The 22,930-nt window shown below is 41.7% G+C and overlaps 1 protein-coding gene across 1 annotated transcript in view; it reads left to right on the plus strand.

The window, feature by feature from the left end:
* Nucleotides 1–753: 753 nt before the first annotated feature.
* loxl1 (lysyl oxidase-like 1) overlaps nucleotides 754–22,930 on the plus strand; it is a 42,207-nt gene continuing 20,030 nt past the window's right edge. The window contains exons 1-4 of the mRNA XM_060923339.1: nucleotides 754–2,196; nucleotides 7,586–7,694; nucleotides 7,906–8,043; nucleotides 18,022–18,178. Of these exons, the coding sequence (XP_060779322.1) occupies nucleotides 1,134–2,196; nucleotides 7,586–7,694; nucleotides 7,906–8,043; nucleotides 18,022–18,178 (1,467 nt within the window). The 5' untranslated portion in view covers nucleotides 754–1,133. The remainder of the gene's footprint in view (nucleotides 2,197–7,585; nucleotides 7,695–7,905; nucleotides 8,044–18,021; nucleotides 18,179–22,930) is intronic.

Genomic DNA, 22,930 nt, shown 5'->3' on the forward strand with positions numbered 1-22,930 from the left:
CTCCTAATTTGAAATAATCACCTCATTATGCTGGATAATTGAGCCCGTAATAATACATTCTTTAAATTCCTTAAATTATTTTGTCAGTGTCTTCTGAATGACTTTGCTAGCTCCCAGTTCACATACACATATGAAAAAGAAGCTAGTGACCTCAAGTCCTGCACCAAACCTTGTCAGCATCACTTACAAATTATATCTTTTGTTGGTTGTGTGTATCCATGAGGGAAACATGTGAATAAGGTTACAGAACACTACAACTTTGGTAACACTTACTGTATAACACTAGAGGCAGTCCAGAGGGCCTACTGGGGTTCAACAGTATAGTTTATTCAGTTGCAGTTAAAACACCTAAACACAAAAGGACCTCTGTTTCTTTTCTTCTATCTAAATTTCAAGGAGAAACTGTACTTGGTTGTTATTACTAGCCCTTCATATTTTCCCTTTTACTCATGTAAATGATTATAATGTTATGTGTGAGAAAAAAAATGATGCTCATGTATTGCTGAAACCAGGCTTTGCACCAGACATCCCTTCCTGTCCCCTTGATCAAAAGAATCTGTGCTCTGGACATGCTGGCAATCTAAATGTCTCCACAGATGGTGATGTTGACTCTGGAAACCTGTACAAAGATCTGGCTTTGCTATGGTTATAGGGAAACAGCTCTAGCACTAGGGCCATGTGGGAGGGAACTGTAGAGGGAATGAGAGTGAGTACAGAAGAGGGGGAAATTTTGGGAGAGGTTGCAAGCAATCAGAGAGGCAAATAGAGAGCTGGAGTTAGGAAGCAGTAGGCAGTTCTTCCAAGAGAAGCTTCGAGAGCAATGCTCAACCTACTGACAATTCCATACCCAAACAATCAGGAAGAGGAAGGACTGTTATACAGTTGCCTACTCTGGGATGTTAGAAGTGTCCTCTCTTCCTCACAGGTATGTCTGCACCAAGGACAATTCAAAAGACTGAATTGTAGCACTGCTTTTTAACTGTAAGGACTGCATATGGACACTGCAATCTCCATCTCTTTGGTTGTTTTGTGCACTTTGGATCAAGGATCAAGGATTATTATTCAGTGATCTGGACTCACAGAAATTCATTTTGGTTCTAAAGATTGTTGCTTTCCATGCAAATCTTGTGAAGATGCAGCCTATTCTCATATCTTGCTGGGTGTGGATATTGCTAGGCATTGTTGGGGTACAATCACAAGCTCAGTCTTCTAGTCAGGGACAAGATTCCCCTTCAAATCCCTGGAGGCAAGTGATCCAATGGGAGAACAATGGACGGGTGTTTAGCCTGCTCAACAGTGGAGCTGAGTACATCCCTGCTCGGGGACGGGAACGGGACAGAAGTCATCAAGTATTTTTAGCTGACAGCTCTAACAGAAGGTCCAGACCAAATGGAGGAAACGTACGCAGGCAGGCACCTTCCAGAGGTAACTCAGAAACCATCAGGGGCCAAGCCAGACACCCCTTTGGATTTGGGCAAGTGCCAGAAAATTGGCGTCAAGGTACTTCTAGTACAGGTGAATCAAGTCGATTTCAGTCATCCCCAAGCACACGTTACAGAACTTCCTCTGGTTCTTCTTCTTCCTCATCATCCTCTTCCTCTTCTACCTTCAGTGTACCATCTTACCCACAGTACCCTTTCCAACAGCAACCTTCCTATTATGCCCCATATGAACCTTTTGAACCACCATTCCAAGGAACAGGGTATTCAGCAGACCCAAGTGGCAGTTTCACAGGAGTAAGGTATGGTGGTGGTGGAGGTGGTGGTGGTTATTCTGTTGGAAGTTATGGTGGTGGTGTATTTACAGGAGGAGGACTAGCTCCTGTGGCTCCTAGGTCAGAAAGAAGGGATGACAGTTACCGCTATTATCCACCATATGGTGCACCACCATTTCCTGCTGTTCCTGCCCAACCTGCAGAGCCTCCATTCTCGGATGGTTTGGACCGCCGGTACACACACAGCTTGTACAATGATGAAACAGCAGGTCTTCCTGATACAAGTAATGCTGCAGAATCAGTTTCAACTGGTGTAGGCCAACCTGCCCTGCAAAGCCCCCAGTATGAGCAGTTTCCACCATTTGGAAGGCCACAACCTGTGCCTCCATTCATTCAGCAACCTGCACGTAACCCTCTCAACTCCAATTTCGCAGAGAACCCCGCCACCAATGTAGGAAGTGTCTACCGGTCTCATCAAAGAGGTACCATATAGTGACATCCACACACTGCACCATTTGTTCAAGAAATCCAATTTTTTATGTGCTGCAGAGCTTATAATATTCAAAATTCCTTTTGGTAGCTTTCAGCTTTATGTGCAAATAAAACTAGCAGCAAGAATAATTGTAGTCTACTTTTTTTCAGTCCCCTAATTCCCAGTTGTGATATTTAGTCTGAACATCATGACAAATATATATTCTGTGTTGCTGTAACTTATTCACTATGAGCTATACCTTGGTTTAGTACACCAGAGAGGAATTGTATTGTAATGCAGTTGCACAGCTGGTGGTAATTTGAAATGGATGCTCATGTGGAGTATGCTTCAAAATCCTTCCCTCTCTCTATTTGATGGAAAAGGAAGTGAGTAAAAAAATAGTGAGATCTAAAAAATGTAGCTCTCTTGCCATCTCAATGTGTTTCCTGGCAAGCATAGCTCCTTTGGGTTGGACAAACCTAAAGCCCCGGGGACTCAAACTACACTGTTTGATGCTGAAGTTTTTTTGCATGTGCAGCTGGGAAGGGACATTATTTTCTACTAGATTTTCATGATTTTGTGTTTGAACACTGACATTCTTCTTTGACACGATGCATTTCTCATTCCCTTTGTACTGGATTTCAATTTGCAAACGAAAGGAACTACAAGCTTATCTCATCTCCACAAATGGCCACGTTATTGGAACCAGGTGTTATGAAATCTGTGAGTGTATGTGTAGCATATGGCCAGGCATTCTGCATTAAATGTTCTCATTGTTTTTGGAGGGTTGGCAGTGACTTCATCAAGCCAAAGGGTAGCTAAGGGGTGTGGTGGTGAGTGGGGGTATTTACAGGGTGAATGATCCTAGTATGTGCAACAAAGGGTGGGGAGAAGTACATAAGGATTATAGCATTTGGGTGTGGGGGTGAAAACAGGAGCAAGACTCGAACATAGGTATAGAATGTTCTCCCAACACATAAGGTTGCCTCAAGAAACAGATTGCTTTTTTTCTGGTTACAAAAGTGTGTGTGTGTGTGTGTGTGTGTGTGTGTGTGTGTGTGTGTTGATTGAAGAGGGGAGGTGACTCAGGGAGGCCATATGAGACCCATTCATAGCTGAGGCCAAAAGGCTTATTTCATAATGTGGAACTCTTTTGCATGCGAGTGATCTCAGTTTCTAAAGCAACAGTCATAGGGCTGACAGAAAAGGGTGGACACTTTGTTGATGAGAAGTTACAAAAGTAAAGAAGAAGAAGAAGATCTTTATGAGTTTTGGATGTTACTATAACTGTCGGATATTCTTTTACCAATTTGCTCGTTTGTCACATAGTTAAAGGAGTTAACTATCAGAATAAAAAACAACCTGCAAGGATTTCCTTCAGTGAACCTTCATATCTCAACACCATGCCAGATTCCACACCTACCACACTCAACCATCCACCTTATTTGTTTTAATAGCTTGCAGCACTGGGTTTTGAAACACACTTTGTTTGTCATTGTTATGTCAGTGCATATGCCTGATGTAGCTGCTTATGGTGTATCGTATAGTGTATCCATCTACATTTCGGTTTGAGTGAATATTTATGATGAACCTCAATTGGAAAAGTGGAAAAATGCTGTGTCCTTATAAGATAATCAAGCTTCAATAGAAAATTCTGAACAAAGTATGGCTTTGCTTTTTGTAGTTAACAGTCTACATGTAATAGAGATGAAACATCATATACTGTAAGCACATCAACCTGTTTGAAGTGGTGGCAGGAAGGAGAAACTTCAGCCTCTCCTTTTCACACTGCTGTTACACTATTTACTAGACCTGACCTAGGAAGCCACAAAGTCTGGTTCAGAGAGAGATGACAAATCGGATGTGTACTCAGAACTGAGACTGCTGGAGCACATAGTTGAAGCACTTATTGTAGATATGTGCAGCAATCAAGTCTTAAAAGCTCCAAAGCCATAAAAGTTTAGTGGGTGTTCTCTGTGCAGCATTTTTACTGGTTTAGAGCTGCCCTTGTCTTGCCTAGTTCTTTAGCCATAAGAGGAGCTAAAAGGCAGGTTCCTTGGTGCTTTATGATATATATCTCTCTGAAAGTGTTAGATATTAGCCCTGACAGCCACCATGTTTTTTTTTCTCCTTCTCTCTATTTATTTTTATAACAGAGTTGGTTTTGGGCCCAGTTTGGGACCAGCGGGGAAATGAGATCATTGTTGTTCTACTGTTCATACTTGCTTTATCTCACTACCATGCACTGACTTTCTATTTATTTGGGTGTTTCTTAATTTTATTTTGTACTATTCTTGGTGGGGACTGTTTGTGCAATTCACACTGTATTAAATTTCAGTATAAAAGGTTTTGGTTTCAGGTATTAGCAAACATTGTGTTTAATATGATGACATCAAGCTTAAAAATGGACCTTAGAAAAAAGTCAGAGATGAAACCTTACTAGCATCATGATGAAAACAGATGAAACCTTACTAGCATCATGAGAATAAGGTTGCAATGCAATGTTTAGTCCATTTGAATCAAACCCTGGTGCATTTTCTATGTAGTGTGGTTAATTTAGAAAGGTGCAAACCCAGCAATCAAACTTGGATGTGGCCCAAAACAACCATTTGAAGAGCATCTGAGTGAGTTTGTCGCAGTCTGGTTCCAGTCAAATTATAGCATGGTTTGTTTGAAGGGAAAAGTCAAAGCTCCTCCCATGCCAGGACCTGGTCTTCCCAGGCAGTCTCCCATCCCAGTACTAGCCAGGCCCTGAAGGCACACTGGGCAGCGCCGATCTCCACTTCTTGGTATAGCAGTATAATCCTAACTGTATAGCAGTTAGGATTACAGTGAGAGGCTAGTCCTCTGGTAACCATGAGAGTTTGACTCCCCACTCACATCTGTATTGCAGCATGCCTTGCCAAATGGCAGTAGGTCCCATTTTTTATGATGGTCTTTGGTATGACCCAACCATGAGTAGAACTCATGCTCTCCCAGTCAAGAAATGGACATGCTAACCACTAGGCCAACTCACAGTGCGAAGTGAAAAAGTGAGCCAGTCCAAATTGACCCAAATGCTGGAATTAAACCGATTATGGCATGTATTTTGGGTTGTGGATGGTATTAATTTCTTTGGAGACAAGCTGGTAAACTGAGCCAAAGGACAGAGCTGTAGTGCTTCAGAACTGTCATGTGCTCTGGAGATCTAGACCACTGAACCAAAAAATAATAATAATTTAAAAAAAAAAGGAAATCAGTGCAATACACTGTATTTTATAAAATTAATCTAGCTTAATTGAGCTCTGGCTCTGTGTTCTCTGTGCTTGGGTGATTTTTGTGTTTTTTAGCATGGCCCTCTGCCAATTTCTCTTTGGCAGGGGATATAGAAACAGGTTCCGTCCGGCCGGCCGGTCACATTTTCGTTTCTGGGCCACATCTTTAAAAGTACTGAAGATATCTTCGTGAAACTTTGTATACATATCAAGCCACACGTGACCTGGTGCCTTTTGCTATTTTGGATTTTTGAAAAAAAGTATTTTTCAAATTTTTACATAAAAAATAGATTTTTACTTAGTTTCTAAGAGCAATGTTCGTTTCTGGAGCATATATCCAAAACTATTCGTGATACGGATTTGAAACTTGGAATACATGTTAACAAGGTGATGCAGATGTGCCTTTTCATACTAAGAAATTTGAGAAATTTTAATTTTTCATGTTTCCATGGGGGGCGGCACGGTGGTGTAGTGGTTAGCGCTGTCGCCTCACAGCAAGAAGGTCCTGGGTTCGAGCCCCGGGGCCGGCGAGGGCCTTTCTGTGTGGAGTTTGCATGTTCTCCCCGTGTCCGCGTGGGTTTCCTCCGGGTGCTCCGGTTTCCCCCACAGTCCAAAGACATGCAGGTTAGGTTAACTGGTGACTCTAAATTGACCGTAGGTGTGAATGTGAGTGTGAATGGTTGTCTGTGTCTATGTGTCAGCCCTGTGATGACCTGGCGACTTGTCCAGGGTGTACCCCGCCTTTCGCCCGTAGTCAGCTGGGATAGGCTCCAGCTTGCCTGCGACCCTGTAGAAGGATAAAGCGGCTAGAGATAATGAAATGAAATGAAATGTTTCCATGGAGGGCGGCACGGTGGTGTAGTGGTTAGCGCTGTCGCCTCACAGCAAGAAGGTCCAGGTTCAAGCCCCGTGGCCGGCGAGGGCCTTTCTGTGCGGAGTTTGCATGTTCTCCCCGTGTCCGCGTGGGTTTCCTCCGGGTGCTCCGGTTTCCCCCACAGTCCAAAGACATGCAGGTCAGGTTAACTGGTGACTCTAAATTGACCGTAGGTGTGAATGTGAGTGTGAATGGTTGTCTGTGTCTATGTGTCAGCCCTGTGATGACCTGGCGACTTGTCCAGGGTGTACCCCGCCTTTCGCCCGTAGTCAGCTGGGATAGGCTCCAGCTTGCCTGCGACCCTGTAGAAGGATAAAGCGGCTAGAGATAATGAGATATGTTTCCATGGAAACAATTTCAGACTTAGTATCTCAAGTTAGTCTTAGGGGTAGGTTTTGTTTCCGGAGCAGAATTTGAAAACTATTAGTGGTATGGTCTTGAAAGTTGGTATATGTGGTGATTAAGTAATGTATATGTGCCTTTTGATACTAAGAAATGTAAGAAATTCTAATATTTAGCTCACCTGAACCAAAGGTCTGGTGGGTTTATGCCATGGGCTGCTGAGGTCAGTGTAAAGAGGTAGGGTTGGTTTCCTGCAGCAGAACTTGAAAAATGTGACAAATAATATCTTGAAACTTGGTATATAGTTGGTATATAGGGAGGGGGATATAGATGACTCTGTCTTCTTTCTTTTTTGATTTGTTTAATTCCAGCATTGATATTAGAATATCTTTATAATATAAATATATACTATAATAGGTGTGAAAGCACCAGTGAACAAATTGAAAAAAAAAAAAAAATTTTTATATTATATATATATTTATTTCAAACAATTTTTAACAGGGCGGCACGGTGGTGTAGTGGTTAGCACTGTTGCCTCACAGCAAGAAGGTCCGGGTTCGAGCCCCGTGGCCGGCGAGGGCCTTTCTGTGCGGAGTTTGCATGTTCTCCCCGTGTCCGCGTGGGTTTCCTCCGGGTGCTCCGGTTTCCCCCACAGTCCAAAGACATGCAGGTTAGGTTAACTGGTGACTAAATTGACCGTAGGTATGAATATGAGTGTGAATGGTTGTCTCTGTCAGCCCTGTGATGACCTGGCGACTTGTCCAGGGTGTACCCCGCCTTTCGCCCGTAGTCAGCTGGGATAGGCTCCAGCTTGCCTGCGACCCTGTAGAAGGATAAAGCGGCTAGAGATGATGAGATGAGATGAATTTTTAACAGTATTTAATTCATGTATTGATCATAGACTGATTAAAGTTGTCTTTTGTGATAAGGATTGCCTGACCTGGTACCTGACCCTAACTACATCCAGGCTTCCACATACATCCAACGATCTCACATGTACTCTCTTCGCTGTGCCGCTGAAGAAAAGTGCCTGTCAAGGTAAATGTTTGTTTCTTGACCTTTTAGATATTTTAAAGATCTAACTTTGGACTTGTCTCCAAAAGCTTTTATTTCCAGTACTAGTACACTTGTTTTTATGATATGCAAGTCAAGTGTGACAGTGATAATTAACTGTGGCTGTAATATCACTGCTTAGAGTACACTGCGTTTTTGTACTTAACAGCCTGGGAAATGTTTGTCTTTTCCACAGTACAGCCTACAGCTCTGACATCACTGACTATGATGTCAGGGTCCTGCTACGCTTCCCTCAGCGGGTTAAGAACCAGGGAACAGCTGATTTCATGCCCAACCGACCACGGCATACCTGGGAGTGGCACAGCTGTCACCAGTGAGTCCAACCCAATTATCCTATTTCCTATGAATCTCTGTAGTGACGGGTTTAGGTTTTAGGTTGGCCTACATGGGTCGACAAATGGAAAACAAGACATCAGTGATACCAATAATTGATTTTTAACAAAATAAGCAAGCAATGGATATTTATGCCAGTCTGATAATTCTGTGCCACCTGGTCTGAAATATCACTTCTAATGTCATTGTTTTCTCATTTGTTGCAGCATTTAATAGGATTTTCTATTTGGAAGGGGGATTAGACTACAGGCTTGTTTAGCTGTTGGCCATTATCCATTGTCTAAATTCCACAGACAGCTCTGTATCTAACCTTAACTGAGCTTAATCAAAAATAAATTAAATCCTGTCGCCGTCTGCCAATATTATCTGCATGAAGCAGAGTTTTACCCCCAAGGGCTCTAGAACAGCAGCCTGTGCAGTTTATACAAAAAAAAAAAAATGTTCCCTGATGACTACATGGATTACATTAAGACTAATTTATCTCTCAAAAAATGGACGCTCATGATTAAAACTTTTAGAACTTGCCTCATTCTCATTAGCGCTCAAGGAGAAAAAAAATGGGGGGGGGGGGGGTGAGGAAGCATGAAAGGAAACGGATGATGGTCAAATTCCACTTCCATGGCTGGATAGTCAAAGTGCTCTGTCCATATTTGACCTTCAACTCTTTATTACTTTCCCTTGTTGTCCTAATTCAGTACCAGATGAGCAGAACTAGGGGTCAGACGTCATTGCTGTTTGTGCAGGTGCAGTATCTGAGTTTCCAGATCCCTTGATGGCTGTCACATGCAAATGGAGAAACTTGGTGAACATTTTCAACCCTGTCTGTTTGTTTAAGGGTGTATTCTTTCTTGTCTGAAGTAAGTAATGTTGATGTAAAGAGATGCTCTAAACTCCAGATGCTTATACCAAATTGTAAATCTATAGTCAAGTTTAACTGTGTGACAGTGAACAAAGAGACATGTGACAGCTTTGTATTTTACTCAAGCATATGAGTAATTCCGTAACATTCCATATTTAGGCAATGGTTTCCTAACACCTCAAATAAAGTGTTAATTTACATCCTAAATAGTGAACATAAAATAATGCACATGTATGTTTTGGTTATAAGGTATATGTGAAATGAATCATTTCCTGAGACTTTAAATGTTATTGAAATTGGAGGTGGAAGGAATCTTTAGCACAGTAATAAGAAATCAATATTCTCAGTCATGAATGACAGCTCATACAAATGAAAGGGAGAAATCTATACAATCAAATGTCTAAATCAGTCATAACATTAAAACCACTGACAGGTGAAGTGAATATTGTTGATTATTCTGTCCACATTCATTGGATATAAGCAATTGTGTGCTCTGATTGGTGACTCTACGACTAGGATATCAGATCATATACAGTAAGTAGAGAAAAACAAAATGGCGAAGCATGTTGATGAACCCACCGAGGACAAAATAAAACTACTCGAAAACAAAACCCCTAAAAATACAAAAAAAAAAAGCAACAAAATATGGAATGAAAGTATTTGAGAGTAAAAATGTATATTTTTAAAAAATTATTTTTCAAGAATTATTATAATCGCGTTTTTCACAAATTGCTACTGTCTTTTCATCGATTTGTTTACATCCGAAGCAGAAATTATTTTGTTGGATGTTTTGTATAATGTTCTTATTGATCGACTTTGCAAAAAATAAAAATGCTCCGTTTCTCAAAATCCAGTGAAGGTGGATAGAATAAAATGATTGAGTGGAATAATCTCATTGTACATGGCATATCTTGTTACAGTGACAGAAGTTGGATATATTAGGCAGCAAGCAAACAGTTAGCTCTTGAAGTTGATGTGTTGGATGCAGAAAAAATGGGCAAGTGTAAGGATCTGAATGGCTTTGACAATGGCTAAATTGGGATGGCTAGATGACTGGGTCAGACCCTTTCCAAAACAGCAGGTCTTGCAGGGTGTTCCTGGTATTAATACTGACCAAAAAATGTGGTCCAAGAAAGTACAACAGGTGAACCACTGATGGGGTCATGAGCACCCAAGGTGCACTAATACGTGTGGGGAGTGACAGCTATCCCATCTGGCCCGATCACCCAGAACAGCTATTATAGCACAAATTGATGAAAAAGTTAATGCTGGCTATGATAGAAAGGTGTCAGTCATACAGTGCATAGCAGCTTACTGTGGATGGGGCTGTGCCACCATAGACCAGTCAGAGTGCCCTTGTTGACCCCTGAAAGCACCTACAATGGGCATGTGAACATCAGAACTGGACCAGGGAGCAATGGAAGAAGGTGGTCAGGTGTGATCAATCACTTTCTTTTACAATGTGTGGACAGCTAGGTGCATGTGCTGCTTACCTGGGGAAGAGATGGCACCAGGATGCACTATGGGAAAAAGGCAAGCCGGCAGAGGCATTGTTCAAGTTCAAGTCAACTTTGTCAATAATGCCATATGTGCAGGACATACAGAGAACTGAAATTGTGTTTCCCTCTTATCCACAGTGCAAACAGTAATAAACATGAAATAAAATATAGGTACAAGATATAAACTATAAAAAGGAAAACGGAAAAAAGGGGTGGGAGGAAAAAACGGGGGGGGGGGGGGGGGGGGGGTGATTGTGATGCTCCGGGCAATGTTCTTCTGGGAAATCTTGGCCCTGGCATTCATATGGATGTTACTTTGACATGTACAATGTTGCAGACCAAGTACATGCCTTCATGGCAACAGGATCCCAATGGTAGTAGCTTCTTTCAGAAGGATAATGCACCCTGGCACACTGCAAAACTTGTTCAGGAATGGTTTGTGGAACATGACAAAGAGTTCAAGGTTATTTTAAGTTAGTTTCTTAAGACAAGGATTTTTAAGATGTTGCCTTGTTGACAGGTTCGGTGAGAATCTTCCGCCTTCTTCAAAACAGTCACCAGATATCGAGTGGTGACGTGCCTTATCAGCTGATGTTATGCTACGGAGGCGTGAACGTCCCGCCCAATTTGACAGGTAGTTCACGCCTCCTGCTGTCAGGTCGCTCCCCCAGGACTGCACTCCAGGTGTGTGACAGTGCGTACGCTCCCTCATCCCGGTTCATCATCCTCTGCATCCGCTTGCGTATCTCCACTGCCTCTAAAATCCAACGCTGGTATCCATTTTCTTCAGCGCGAATGACTCTGGCCTCTTCCCAATTCATTATATGATTATGTCGTTTGCAGTGGTCTGAAATGGCTGATTAAGTTTTCTTGGTTTGCTTTTTCTTTTTCGGATCTTGTGAGTCTTTTTGTTGTTTCTTTTTCACATTCTATCTATTTTGAAGAAGGCGGAAGATTCTCGCCGAAACTGTCAACAAGGTAACATCTTAAAAATCCTTGTCTTAAGAAACAAACTTAAAATAGCTTTAATAGTTGACATAATGAACTTCATCTCATCTCATTATCTGTAGCCGCTTTATCCTGTTCTACAGGGTCGCAGGCAAGCTGGAGCCTATCCCAGCTGACTATGGGCGAAAGGCGGGGTACACCAGGTCATCACAGGGCTGACACATAGACACAGACAACCATTCACACTCACATTCACACCTACGGTCAATTTAGAGTCACCAATTAACCTAACCTGCATGTCTTTGGACTGTGGGGGAAACCGGAGCACCCGGAGGAAACCCACGCGGACACGGGGAGAACATGCAAACTCCGCACAGAAAGGCCCTCGCCGACCACGGGGCTTGAACCCGGACCTTCTTGCTGTGAGGTGACAGCGCTAACCACTACACCACCGTGCCGCCCCACATAATGAACTTCCACTACATATTAAAAATAAGTTATGGAGAAGATTGTGCCAAAGAGGTACGCTAACTGGAAAAGCTAAAGAAAAAACTGGCACGACAAAGAAACCATCTCCGCTTCAATCTCTGCTGCCGGGACGAAGGCATCATTCCAGCAAGCCTCTATATAAAAAATCCAGTTCCAACAAGAAACGCGGAAAGGACCATTGAAAAAGCGCGAATGACTCTGGTAAGAGAAAGAATTAGATGCACGACAAACAAAATCAACAATTTAAATACAGAAATAGCACAAAGAACAAGATTTCAAACGCCGGTTCAAACTCAGCAGTGACATGGAAAAAAAATATGGAAGAACATCTGAATATAATACGAGAACAAGAGTTCTCAAAAACAAAAACACGCCATATTAAAAAACTAAATAGGCTTATCAAAAAGAAACAAAATAAATGCAAGGACAAGCAAATAAATGAAAAATGGATTTGCAACCTGTCTCAACACACACTAAACAGCAGAACGCATTATACTCTCACAGGGACTAAACTATGCCATTACACCAAATAAAATCCCACATGAAGAATTCATATTGGCTACGGAACTAGCATGCAACATGATACAGGACCAAGGACAGAAGGCCACATTAAGGAACGAAATAGCAGGCATCCTCACCTCAGCTAAACCGCCACCCAGAAACACAACTAAACAGGAAATGGAAGCCATCAGAACACTCAAAGAACAAGAAAATAACAATACTACCGGCTGATAAAGGGAGGACCACGGTTATCCTGGACACTATTCAATATGAAAAGCAAATGAATGAAATGCTCACAGACCCAAACACATATGAAATACTCAAAGACCCGACGGAGGAAAAGAAAAAAAGACTAAAAATTATTACTCAAACCGTTAATGGACGACAACAAAATCGATAAACAAACATACAACCACCTCATCCCCACAGCAAACATCACCCCCCGGATATATCTACGGCACACTGAAAATTCATAAACCCGGAGCACCACTAAGACCTATAGTAGACAGTATAGGATCAGTTACTTACAACCTTTCCAAGACACTGGCAGACATAATTAAACCACTCCTCGGACTCACGGAATACCACTGCAAAAACTCAAAACAACTGGCGAAAGAACTAAAGGAAATCAAGATAAAAAAGGATGAAATCTTTGTATCACATGACGTCATATCCCTCTTTACAAAAACACCGGTCACAAACACACTCAACATAGTAGAAAACCGGTTAAAAGCAGACAGAACCCTGAAAAAAAACGTACAAAACTTACAGCACAGGACATAACAAAACTATTGCATTTCATTTCCACATATTTCCAATTCAGAGGTACAATTTACAGACAAAAAGAGGGATTTGCAATGGGGGACCCGCTATCTGCCACTCTATGCAACTTTTTTATGGAGGATCTGGAAACCCGAGCCATAGAAACAGCACCGGATGACTGCAAACCCATTTTCTGGAAAAGATACGTTGATGCCATTCTTAAAATAACCAAAACAGGCCACACACAACAACTCACGGATCATCTAAACTCCATAGACAAGACAGATAAAATCAAATTCACACACGAAGAGGAAACGGACAAGACAATAGCTTTTTTGGACCTAAAAATACACCACACAGAAGAAGGTAACATTAGAATTACAACATACAGAAAACCTACACACACTGACCAATATCGTCTCTGGACATCCCATCGCACACAAAATGTCAGTAATCAGAACACTATACGACCGAACACAGAACATCACGGAGGAGAAAGACAGACAGGAGGAGGAACAACACATCCAACAGGCATTAAAAAACTGCCAATATCCACTGTGGGCAATCCGAAAAGGGAAATTACAGACACAAATAAAGGAAAAAAAAAAAAACAAACAAGAAAAAAACACCGGGATCTTGTTCACGAGTGAGGGAAGGATGGAGCGTGAGATCGACAGGCGGATCGGTGCAGCCTCCGCAGTGATGCGGTCGCTTTACCGGTCCGTCGTGGTGAAGAAGGAGCTGAGCCAAAAGGCGAAGCTCTCAATTTACCGGTCGATCTATGTTCCGACTCTCACCTATGGTCATGAGCTTTGGGTAATGACAGAAAGAACAAGATCGCGGATACAAGCGGCTGAAATGAGTTTCCTTCGCAGGGTGGCTGGGCGCTCCCTTAGAGATAGGGTGAGAAGCACAGTCACTCGGGAGGAGCTCGGAGTAGAGTTGCTGCTCCTCCACATCGAGAGGAACCAGCTGAGGTGGCTCGGGCATCTTTTTCGGATGCCTCCTGGACGCCTCCCTGGGGAGGTGTTCCAGGCATGTCCCCCCGGGAGGAGGCCCCGGGGAAGACCCAGGACACGCTGGAGGGACTATGTCTCTCGGCTGGCCTGGGAACGCCTCGGTGTTCTTCCCGAGGAGCTGGCCGAGGTGTCTGGGGAAAGGGAAGTTTGGGCTTCCATGCTTAGACTGCTGCCTCCGCGACCCGGTCCCGGATAAGCGGAAGAAGACGAGACGAGACGAGACGAGAAAAAACACCGAAAAAACAAACCGGGGCTTTGTCACATTACCATACGTAAAAGGAGTTACAGAACGCATCCAACGATCCATGAGGAAATACCATATCAACACCCCGGTCAAACCATACAAGAACCTCCGACAGCTGCTAGTTCACCCCAAAGACAAAATAAAACTGGACAATAAATGCAACGTCATCTATGAAATTCCTTGCCGTTCATGTAATAAAGTCTATATTGGTGAAACGGGCAGATGCTTCCATACTCGTAGGAAAGAACACCAAATAGAATGTGAAAAAGAAACAACAAAAAGACTCACAAGATCCGAAAAAGAAAAAGCAAACCAAGAAAACTTAAAATCAGCCATTTCAGACCACTGCAAACGACATAATCATAATGAATTGGGAAGAGGCCAGAGTCATTCGCGCTGAAGAAAATAGATACCAGCATTGGATTTTAGAGGCAGTGGAGATACGCAAGCGGGCGCAGAGGACGATGAACCGGGATGAGGGAGCGTACGCGCTGTCACACACCTGGAGCGCAGTCCTGGGGGAGCAACCTGACAGCAGGAGGCGTGAACTACCTGTCAAATTGGGCGGGACGTTCACGCCTCCGTAGCATAACATCAGCTGATAAGGCACGTCACCACTCGACATCTGGTGACTGTTTTGAAGAAGGCGGAAGATTCTCGCCGAACCTGTCAACAAGGTAACATATTAAAAATCCTTGTCTTAAGAAAGGAACTTAAAATAGCTTTAATAGTTAGACATAATGAACTTCCACTACATCTAAAAGAGTTCAAGGCGTTGACTTGGCCTCCAAATTCCCCAGATCTCAATCCAATTGAGCATCTGTGAGAAGTGCTGGTCAAACAAGTCCAATGAATAGAGGCCCCCACCTCACAACTTCCAGGACTTAAAGAATCTGCTGCTAATGTGTTGGTGCCAGATACCACAACACTCCTTCAGAGGTCTTGTGGAGTCCAGTCCTAATTGACATTGGGTGAGAAGTGGGGTACACCCTGGACAGGTCACCAATCTTTCATGGGACTAATAGAGCAAGACAGATAGCCATTCACATTCACACCTATGGGCAATTTAGTGTAACCAGTTGACAAAATCCACTTATTTGAACCATGGGAGGAAACCCAGGCAGGCACAGGAAGAACATGCAGACTCCACACAGAAAGACCCCAGTCAATAGGCAGGTTCAAACCCAGCACTTTGCTTGCTGTGAGGCATCAGTGCTCACCACTGCAATACCATGCCACCCCACTTTAAGATAAACATTTTCAAAATTTCATTATTGGTTACAAAAATCTCTTCTCTATTGCAACATTTTATGGGGAAAACAACATACTATTATAATAATGAGTTCTCAAAATTCTGATCCAAAAATAACGAGAAAGTTTATTGAAATTCGGACTTGTATTGCAGCACTGAAGTTTCTACTCATGTTTGCTGCATATATGAATGTTTAACAATAACAGGCACAGTGGTGTAGTGGTTAGCACTGTCGCCTCACAGCAAGAAGGTCCTGGGTTTGAGCCCAGTGGCCGACGAGGGCCTTTCTGTGTGGAGTTTGCATGTTCTCCCTGTGTCTGTTTGGGCTTCCTCCAGGTGCTCTGGTTTCCCCCACAGTCCAAAGACATGCAGGTTAGGCTAATTGGTGGCTCTAAATTGACCGTAGGTGTGAATGTGAATGGTTGGTTGTCTCTGTGTGCCAGCCCTGCAATGACCTGCAGACTTGTCCAGGGTGTACCCCGCCTCTAGCCCATAGTCAGCTGGGACAGGCTCCAGCTTACCTGTGACTCTGCACAGGATAAGTGGCTACAGATAATGGATGGATAATTAAAAAAAAAAAAAATTAGTAAAAAATTCACAGGATCTTTCAGTATTCTATTGGCACGATTAATTTGTAACATTAAATTTTATTTTTAATTTAGGATATAGATTTGAGCCTTTAAAGGTAGACTGCCTTTCAGATTTTTCAAATGTAGGTCATAAAAAGAATTTTCCCTGACACCCAATTATATTTGTTTCATGGACCGAAAGCTACTGAATTCAAATCAGGGGGTTGAGGTATTGCAGAAATAAACATATATCAAGTCAATTTTATTTTTTAGCACTTTGAACAATAGACATTGTCGCAAAGCAGCTTTACAGAATTTGTGACTTTAAACATGAGCTAATTTTATCCCTAATCTATCCCCAATGAGCAAGCCTGTGGCGACAGTGGCAAGGAAAAACTCCCTCAGATGACATGAGGAAGAAACCTCGAGAGGAACTGGACTCAAAAGGGAACCCATCCTCATTTGGGTGATTACAGATAGCGTGATAACATTTTAACAGTTTTAACATGAAGTCTGTTTTGTTGAAGTTATAAACTGTTCATGACAACTGCAGTCCTAAAGTTAGCAAGTCAACTGTAGTCCTCACCCATAAAAGCATTACTGTAAGTGTCCAGAGCCATCTTCCAAGTGAGACTTGACTGTCCATATGGGGCTGTCCTCCACAGGAGCGATGTGATGAGACTCCAGTGGGGCATCAGGATGGATCAGACAGGTCAACATCTCGGTCAAGATATCACAATGACCGAATTTCAGAGGGAACTAAATTTCACCAATTTTATGAAATCGAAAGGCCGTCTAGCTTTAAGGATGATAATTAAATAAATAAGGGTCCAGGTTCTCTTTTTTTTTGGCTCTGTATAACTGAAGATTGGCTGAAGGGTGCAAAACCAGAAGGCAGCAGAAAGATGACTTGGGATAAATGGGATGATTAAGAGCTTGGAAACTAGAATAACCAGTATAACAAACTAGTATAACTAGGAGTTTGGAATTGACTTTAAATATATATCACAGTGGTATATAGTTGCTTTACTCATTCTGTCGATCATACAGGATGCTAAAAACTGCTCTTTCATTCTCTGGTATGTCTACCTGTACTATATCTGTCACCTTCTCATCCTGAAGAATTAAGGGTTTGTTGTTGTTTTTTTGGCATATCATGTATAACTTTCTATCCTGGTGGAAACTTTGAGTCTTGCTCCCTGTCAGTGCCTTTCTGGTGGAAAGTAGCTTTCAGAAAGCCCTTGGCTATTTTCGTTCTTGTGCTGTAACACAAAACGTTAGACTTAATTCCTTTCTGATTCAGTATGCTCCACCATTTATTACATCACCTGCCAGATTCCTTCTAAAGCACGCCTTAGCTAAACACTTAACTCATACAGTGGGTCTTTAATTCCACAAAAGGTGCAGTGTTGAAATACTAACTTAATTGATGCTTCATATTGCTGCATTGAAAGTCAAACATTTGAATCTACACTTTGTCAGGCTGATTGAAATTCCCATGAGTTCCAATGGCTACATCACTGCCAAACATGGTTTGGAAAATGTGCAACTAAAGGTGTGTGGTGTCTGAATTGAGGTTCTTAACACTAGACACTGCTTGTTGAACAGCTCTTGCAGTAGTGTGCGACTGATTGAATTGCCCCCATGGCACTCGAACCCAACATTACCAACAAACACGGTGCTCTCAAAGTGCTGTGAGCTGACAGGCAAAATGAACAAGTGCAAATGAAAGAGAATTGCTTGCGTTGTTCCTTTTATTAGATTATGTTGACTGAATGAATGAATCACTCTCTTTCACACACTCTTCCCTTTGCAGACATTACCACAGCATGGATGAATTCAGTCACTATGACCTGCTGGAGGTGAGCACAGGAAGGAAAGTAGCAGAAGGACACAAGGCCAGTTTTTGTCTGGAAGACACCACGTGTGACTTCGGCCATCTTAAACGCTACGCCTGCACTTCCCATACGCAAGTACGACCCATTGTTTCCGATAGAAAAATGTAGTCTTGAATCAGGCTCAATTTAGACAGCATGTTTTAGCATCCTTTATCAAAATCAAGGCAACATCCTGAATAAGGAAAAAAAAAAATTACCCTTGGTTCAGTTGTACAGTAGATTTGTACTAAAGAACTTCTGCTGTAATTGTAAAGACTGTCCTGTGTTCATTAGTCACAATCTGCTCGGACTGAACAGCTTTTCACTTTATAGCTAAGATATACAGGGTCTTGCAAAAGTATTCATCCCCCTTTTTGTTTGTCCTGTTTTGTCGCGTTACAAGCTGGAATTAAAATGGATTTTGGGGGGTTAGCACCATTTGATTTACACAACATGCCTACAACTTTAAAGGTGAACATTGTTGTTTTATTGTGACACAAACAATAATTAAGATGAAAAACAGAAATCTGGAGTGTGCATAGCTATTCACCCCCAAGTCAATACTTTGTAGAGCCAGTTTTTGCTGCAATTACAGCTGCAAGTCTCTTGAAGCATGTCTCTATGAGCTTAGCACATCTAGTCAGTGGGATTTTTGCCCATTCCTCAAGACAAAACTGCTCCAACTCCTTCAAATTAAATGGGTTGTGTTGGTGTACAGCAATCTTCAAGTTATACCACAGATTCTCAATTGGATTGAGGTCTGGGCTTTGATTAGGCCATTCCAAGACATTTAAATGTTTCCCTTTAAATCACTTCAGTGTAGCTTTCACAATATGTTTAGGGTCATTGTCCTGCTGGAATGTGAATCTTCGTCCCAGTCTCAGACCTCTGGCTGACTCAAACAGGTTTTCCTCCAGAATTGCCCTGTATTTAGTCCATCCATCTTTCCTTCAGTCCTGACAAGCTTTCCTGTCCCTGCAGATGAAAACATCCCCACAGCATGATGCTGCCACCACCATGCTTGAATGGTGTTCTCAAAGTGTTGGGTTTGTGCCACACATGGCATTTTCCATGATGGCCAAAAAGATCAATTTTAGTCTCATGTGACCAGAGAATCTTCTTCCATGTGTTTGCAGAGTCTGCCACATGCTGTTGGGCAAACTCCAAATGTGTTTCCTTAAGCAATGGATTTTTTCTGGCCACTCTTCCATAAAGCCCCACTATGTGGAGTGTGCAGCTTAAAGTGGTCCTATGGACAGATACTCCCATCTCCTCTGTGGATCTTTGCAGCTCCTTCAGTGTTATCTTTGGTGTCTTTGTTGCATCTCTGACTAATGCCTTCCTTGCCCGGTCTGTGAGTTTTGGTGGGTGACCTTCTCTTGTCAGGTTTGTAGTGGTGTCATATTCTTTCCATTTTGCAATAATAGATTTAATGGTGCTCCCTGGGATATTAAAAGTTTGGGATATTTCTTATAACCCAACCCTGATCTATACTTCTTCACAACTATGTCTCTTACCTGTTTGGAGTGCTCCTTGGTTTTCATGTTGCAGAGTCAGGGTCCTTCCAGAACAGGTTGATTTATACAGACATCATGTGACAGATCATGTGACACTTTGATTGCACACAGGTGGATCTTAATCATCTAATTATGTGATGTATGAAGTGAATTGGTTGGACCAGCTATTATTTAGGGGCTTCATATGAAATGGGGTGAATACCTATGTACACTCCAGATTTCTGTTTTTTCATCTTAATTATTATTTGTGTGACAATAATTTAAAAAAACACCTTTAAAGTGATAATGTTGTGTAAATAAAATGGTGCTAACCCTCCAAAAATCCATTTTAATTCCAGCTTGTAATGCAACAAAACAGGACAAACACCAAAGGGGATGAATACTTTTGCAAGACACTGTAGCTGAATATGAATGTTTGTTCTCAACAATTAAAAATATATATACTGTGTTCTATTGACCTCAGAAGTGGAAAGCTGGAACTCAGAATGATGACATTTTTTCAAGCTACAACCCCAATTCCAAAAAAGTTGGGACAAAGTACAAATTGTACATAAACACGGAATGTAATGATGTGGAAGTTTCAAAATTCCATATTTTATTCAGAATAGAACATAGATGACATATCAAATGTTTAAACTGAGAAAATGTATCATTAAAAGAGAAAAATTAGGTGATTTTAAATTTCATGACAACAACACATCTCAAAAAAGTTGGGACAAAGCCATGTTTACCACTGTGAGACATCCCCTTTTCTCTTTACAACAGTCTGTAAACGTCTGGGGACTGAGGAGACAAGTTGCTCAAGTTTAGGGATAGGAATGTTAACCCATTCTTGTCTAATGTAGGATTCTAGTTGCTCAACTGTCTTAGGTCTTTTTTGTCGTATCTTCCATTTTATGATGCGCCAAATGTTTTCTATGGGTGAAAGATCTGGACTGCAGGCTGGCCAGTTCAGTACCTGGACCCTTCTTCTACGCAGCCATGATGCTGTAATTGATGCAGTATTTTGTTTGGCATTGTCATGTTGGAAAATGCAAGGTCTTCCCTGAAAGAGACATCATCTGGATGGGAGCATATGTTGCTCTAGAACCTGGATATACCTTTCAGCATTGATGGGGTCTTTCCAGATGTGTAAGCTGCCCATGCCACACACACTAATGCAACCCCATACCATCAGAGATGCAGGCTTCTGAACTGAGCGCTGATGACAACTTGGGTCGTCCTTCTCCTCTTTAGTCCGAATGACATGGCGTCCCTGATTTCCATAAAGAACTTCAAATTTTGATTCGTCTGACCACAGAACAGTTTTCCACTTTGCCACAGTCCATTTTAAATGAGCCTTGGCCCAGAGAAGACGTCTGCACTTCTGGATTATGTTTAGATATGGCTTCTTCTTTGAACTATAGAGTTTTAGCTGGCAACGGCGGATGGCACGGTGAATTGTGTTCACAGATAATGTTCTCTGGAAATATTCCTGAGCCCATTTTGTGATTTCCAATCCAGAAGCATGCCTGTATGTGATGCAGTGCTGTCTAAGGGCCCGAAGATCACAGGCACCCAGTATGGTTTTCAGGCCTTGACCCTTACGCACAGAGATTCTTCCAGATTCTCTGAATCTTTTGATGATATTATGCACTGTAGATGATGATATGTTCAAACTCTTTGCAATTTTACACTGTCGAACTCCTTTCTGATATTGCTCCACTATTTGTCAGCACAGAATTAGGGGGATTGGTGATCCTCTTCCCATCTTTACTTCTGAGAGCCACTGCCACTCCAAGATGCTCTTTTTATACCCAGTCATATTAATGACTTATTGCCAATTAACCTAATGAGTTGCAATTTGGTCCTCCAGCTGTTCCTTTTTTGTACCTTTAACTTTTCCAGCCTCTTATTGCCCCTGTCCCAACTTTTTTGAGATGTGTTGCTGTCATGAAATTTCAAATGAGCCAATATTTGGCATGAAAATTCAAAATGTCTTACTTTCGACATTTGATATGTTGTCTGTGTTCTATCGTGAATACAATATCAGTTTTTGAGATTTGTAAATTATTGCATTCCGTTTTTATTTACAATTTGTACTTTGTCCTAACTTTTTTGGAATCGGGGTTGTACAAACTGGGAAAAGTATTTTGTTAGCAAGAAAAACCTAGCCAGCTAACTGTGATGACTGATATATGTTTACATCCTCACATTCTCAAAAGCAAACTGTATAGTCAATCTTATCAGCTAAACAAGCAAATGTGTATGTATGTATGTATGTATGTATGTATGTATGTATGTATGTATGTATGTTAATTGATTGAAAGGGAAGTCTGGTATAAACAATATTACTCATTTGAACATCTAAAATTGCTAATTTGTTTACTGTTGACGCTGTGAGCAGCCATGTTGATTTGATGTCACTTGCTGAACTTGGGGAACTTCAGGAGACCTTCTCACGTTTCTGAGTAGTAATTCTGAGTTGGGGAGGTTTTCTTTGATTTTTCCTAGTTGGAGGTTGGAATAGTCCAAGGTACAAGTTATAATCAAATGCAGCATTCATTCATTCATTCATTCATTCATTCATTTTCGATATCACTTATCCATTCAGCTTCATGGAGTAGACTGGAGCCAATCCTATATGACATTAGGTGAAAGGCAAGGTACACCCTGGACAGGTTGCCAGTCTATCATGGAGCTAATATGAGGCATATCAGGTGAAAATTCAAATTCAACCCAAATTGCTTGGAACTGTTCTCATTGAATATAGAATTGAATGCACAACAACATACTTTTTACCGAATTAAAATATGTTTATCCATTCTCGAGATATTACAAATCAAAGATTGAAAAAACGGCTTAATTTATAGAAAACTGCCGTAATATTCTGTATTAGGATCCAAAATGGGCCTCATTAACGAATGAGATCAAATGGTTTTTTTCTTAATAACTTTTCTATTTTTCAAGATATTTACATGGAAATTGGCAGGTGAGAGCGAGGGAACATCCCTATAAAAGTTATCTGACTGATGTTCACGAGTAATCCAGTTGAAAACCGATCAGAAGAGAGAGAGCCTGAGCACTTTCCCATGACTCAAAAAGCACCGGCGGTTTCCTGACATCCCACAAGCAGACAGTGCACTCTGTTGTACCAACTTCAACCTGCCATTACTCCCAAAGTACTGAACAGATCTTAATAAAATAAATCTCTTATTATTATCTAATTATACAGACAGACAAACAGCCATTCACACTCACATTCACACCAACGGGCAATTTAGAGCTGACCTAATCCACGTCTTTCAACTGTGGGAGGAAACCAGAGGACCTGGAGGAAACTCAGGCAGGA

Source organism: Neoarius graeffei, chromosome 6, assembly GCF_027579695.1.
Source record: "Neoarius graeffei isolate fNeoGra1 chromosome 6, fNeoGra1.pri, whole genome shotgun sequence".
NCBI classification, from domain to species: Eukaryota; Metazoa; Chordata; class Actinopteri; order Siluriformes; family Ariidae; genus Neoarius; species Neoarius graeffei.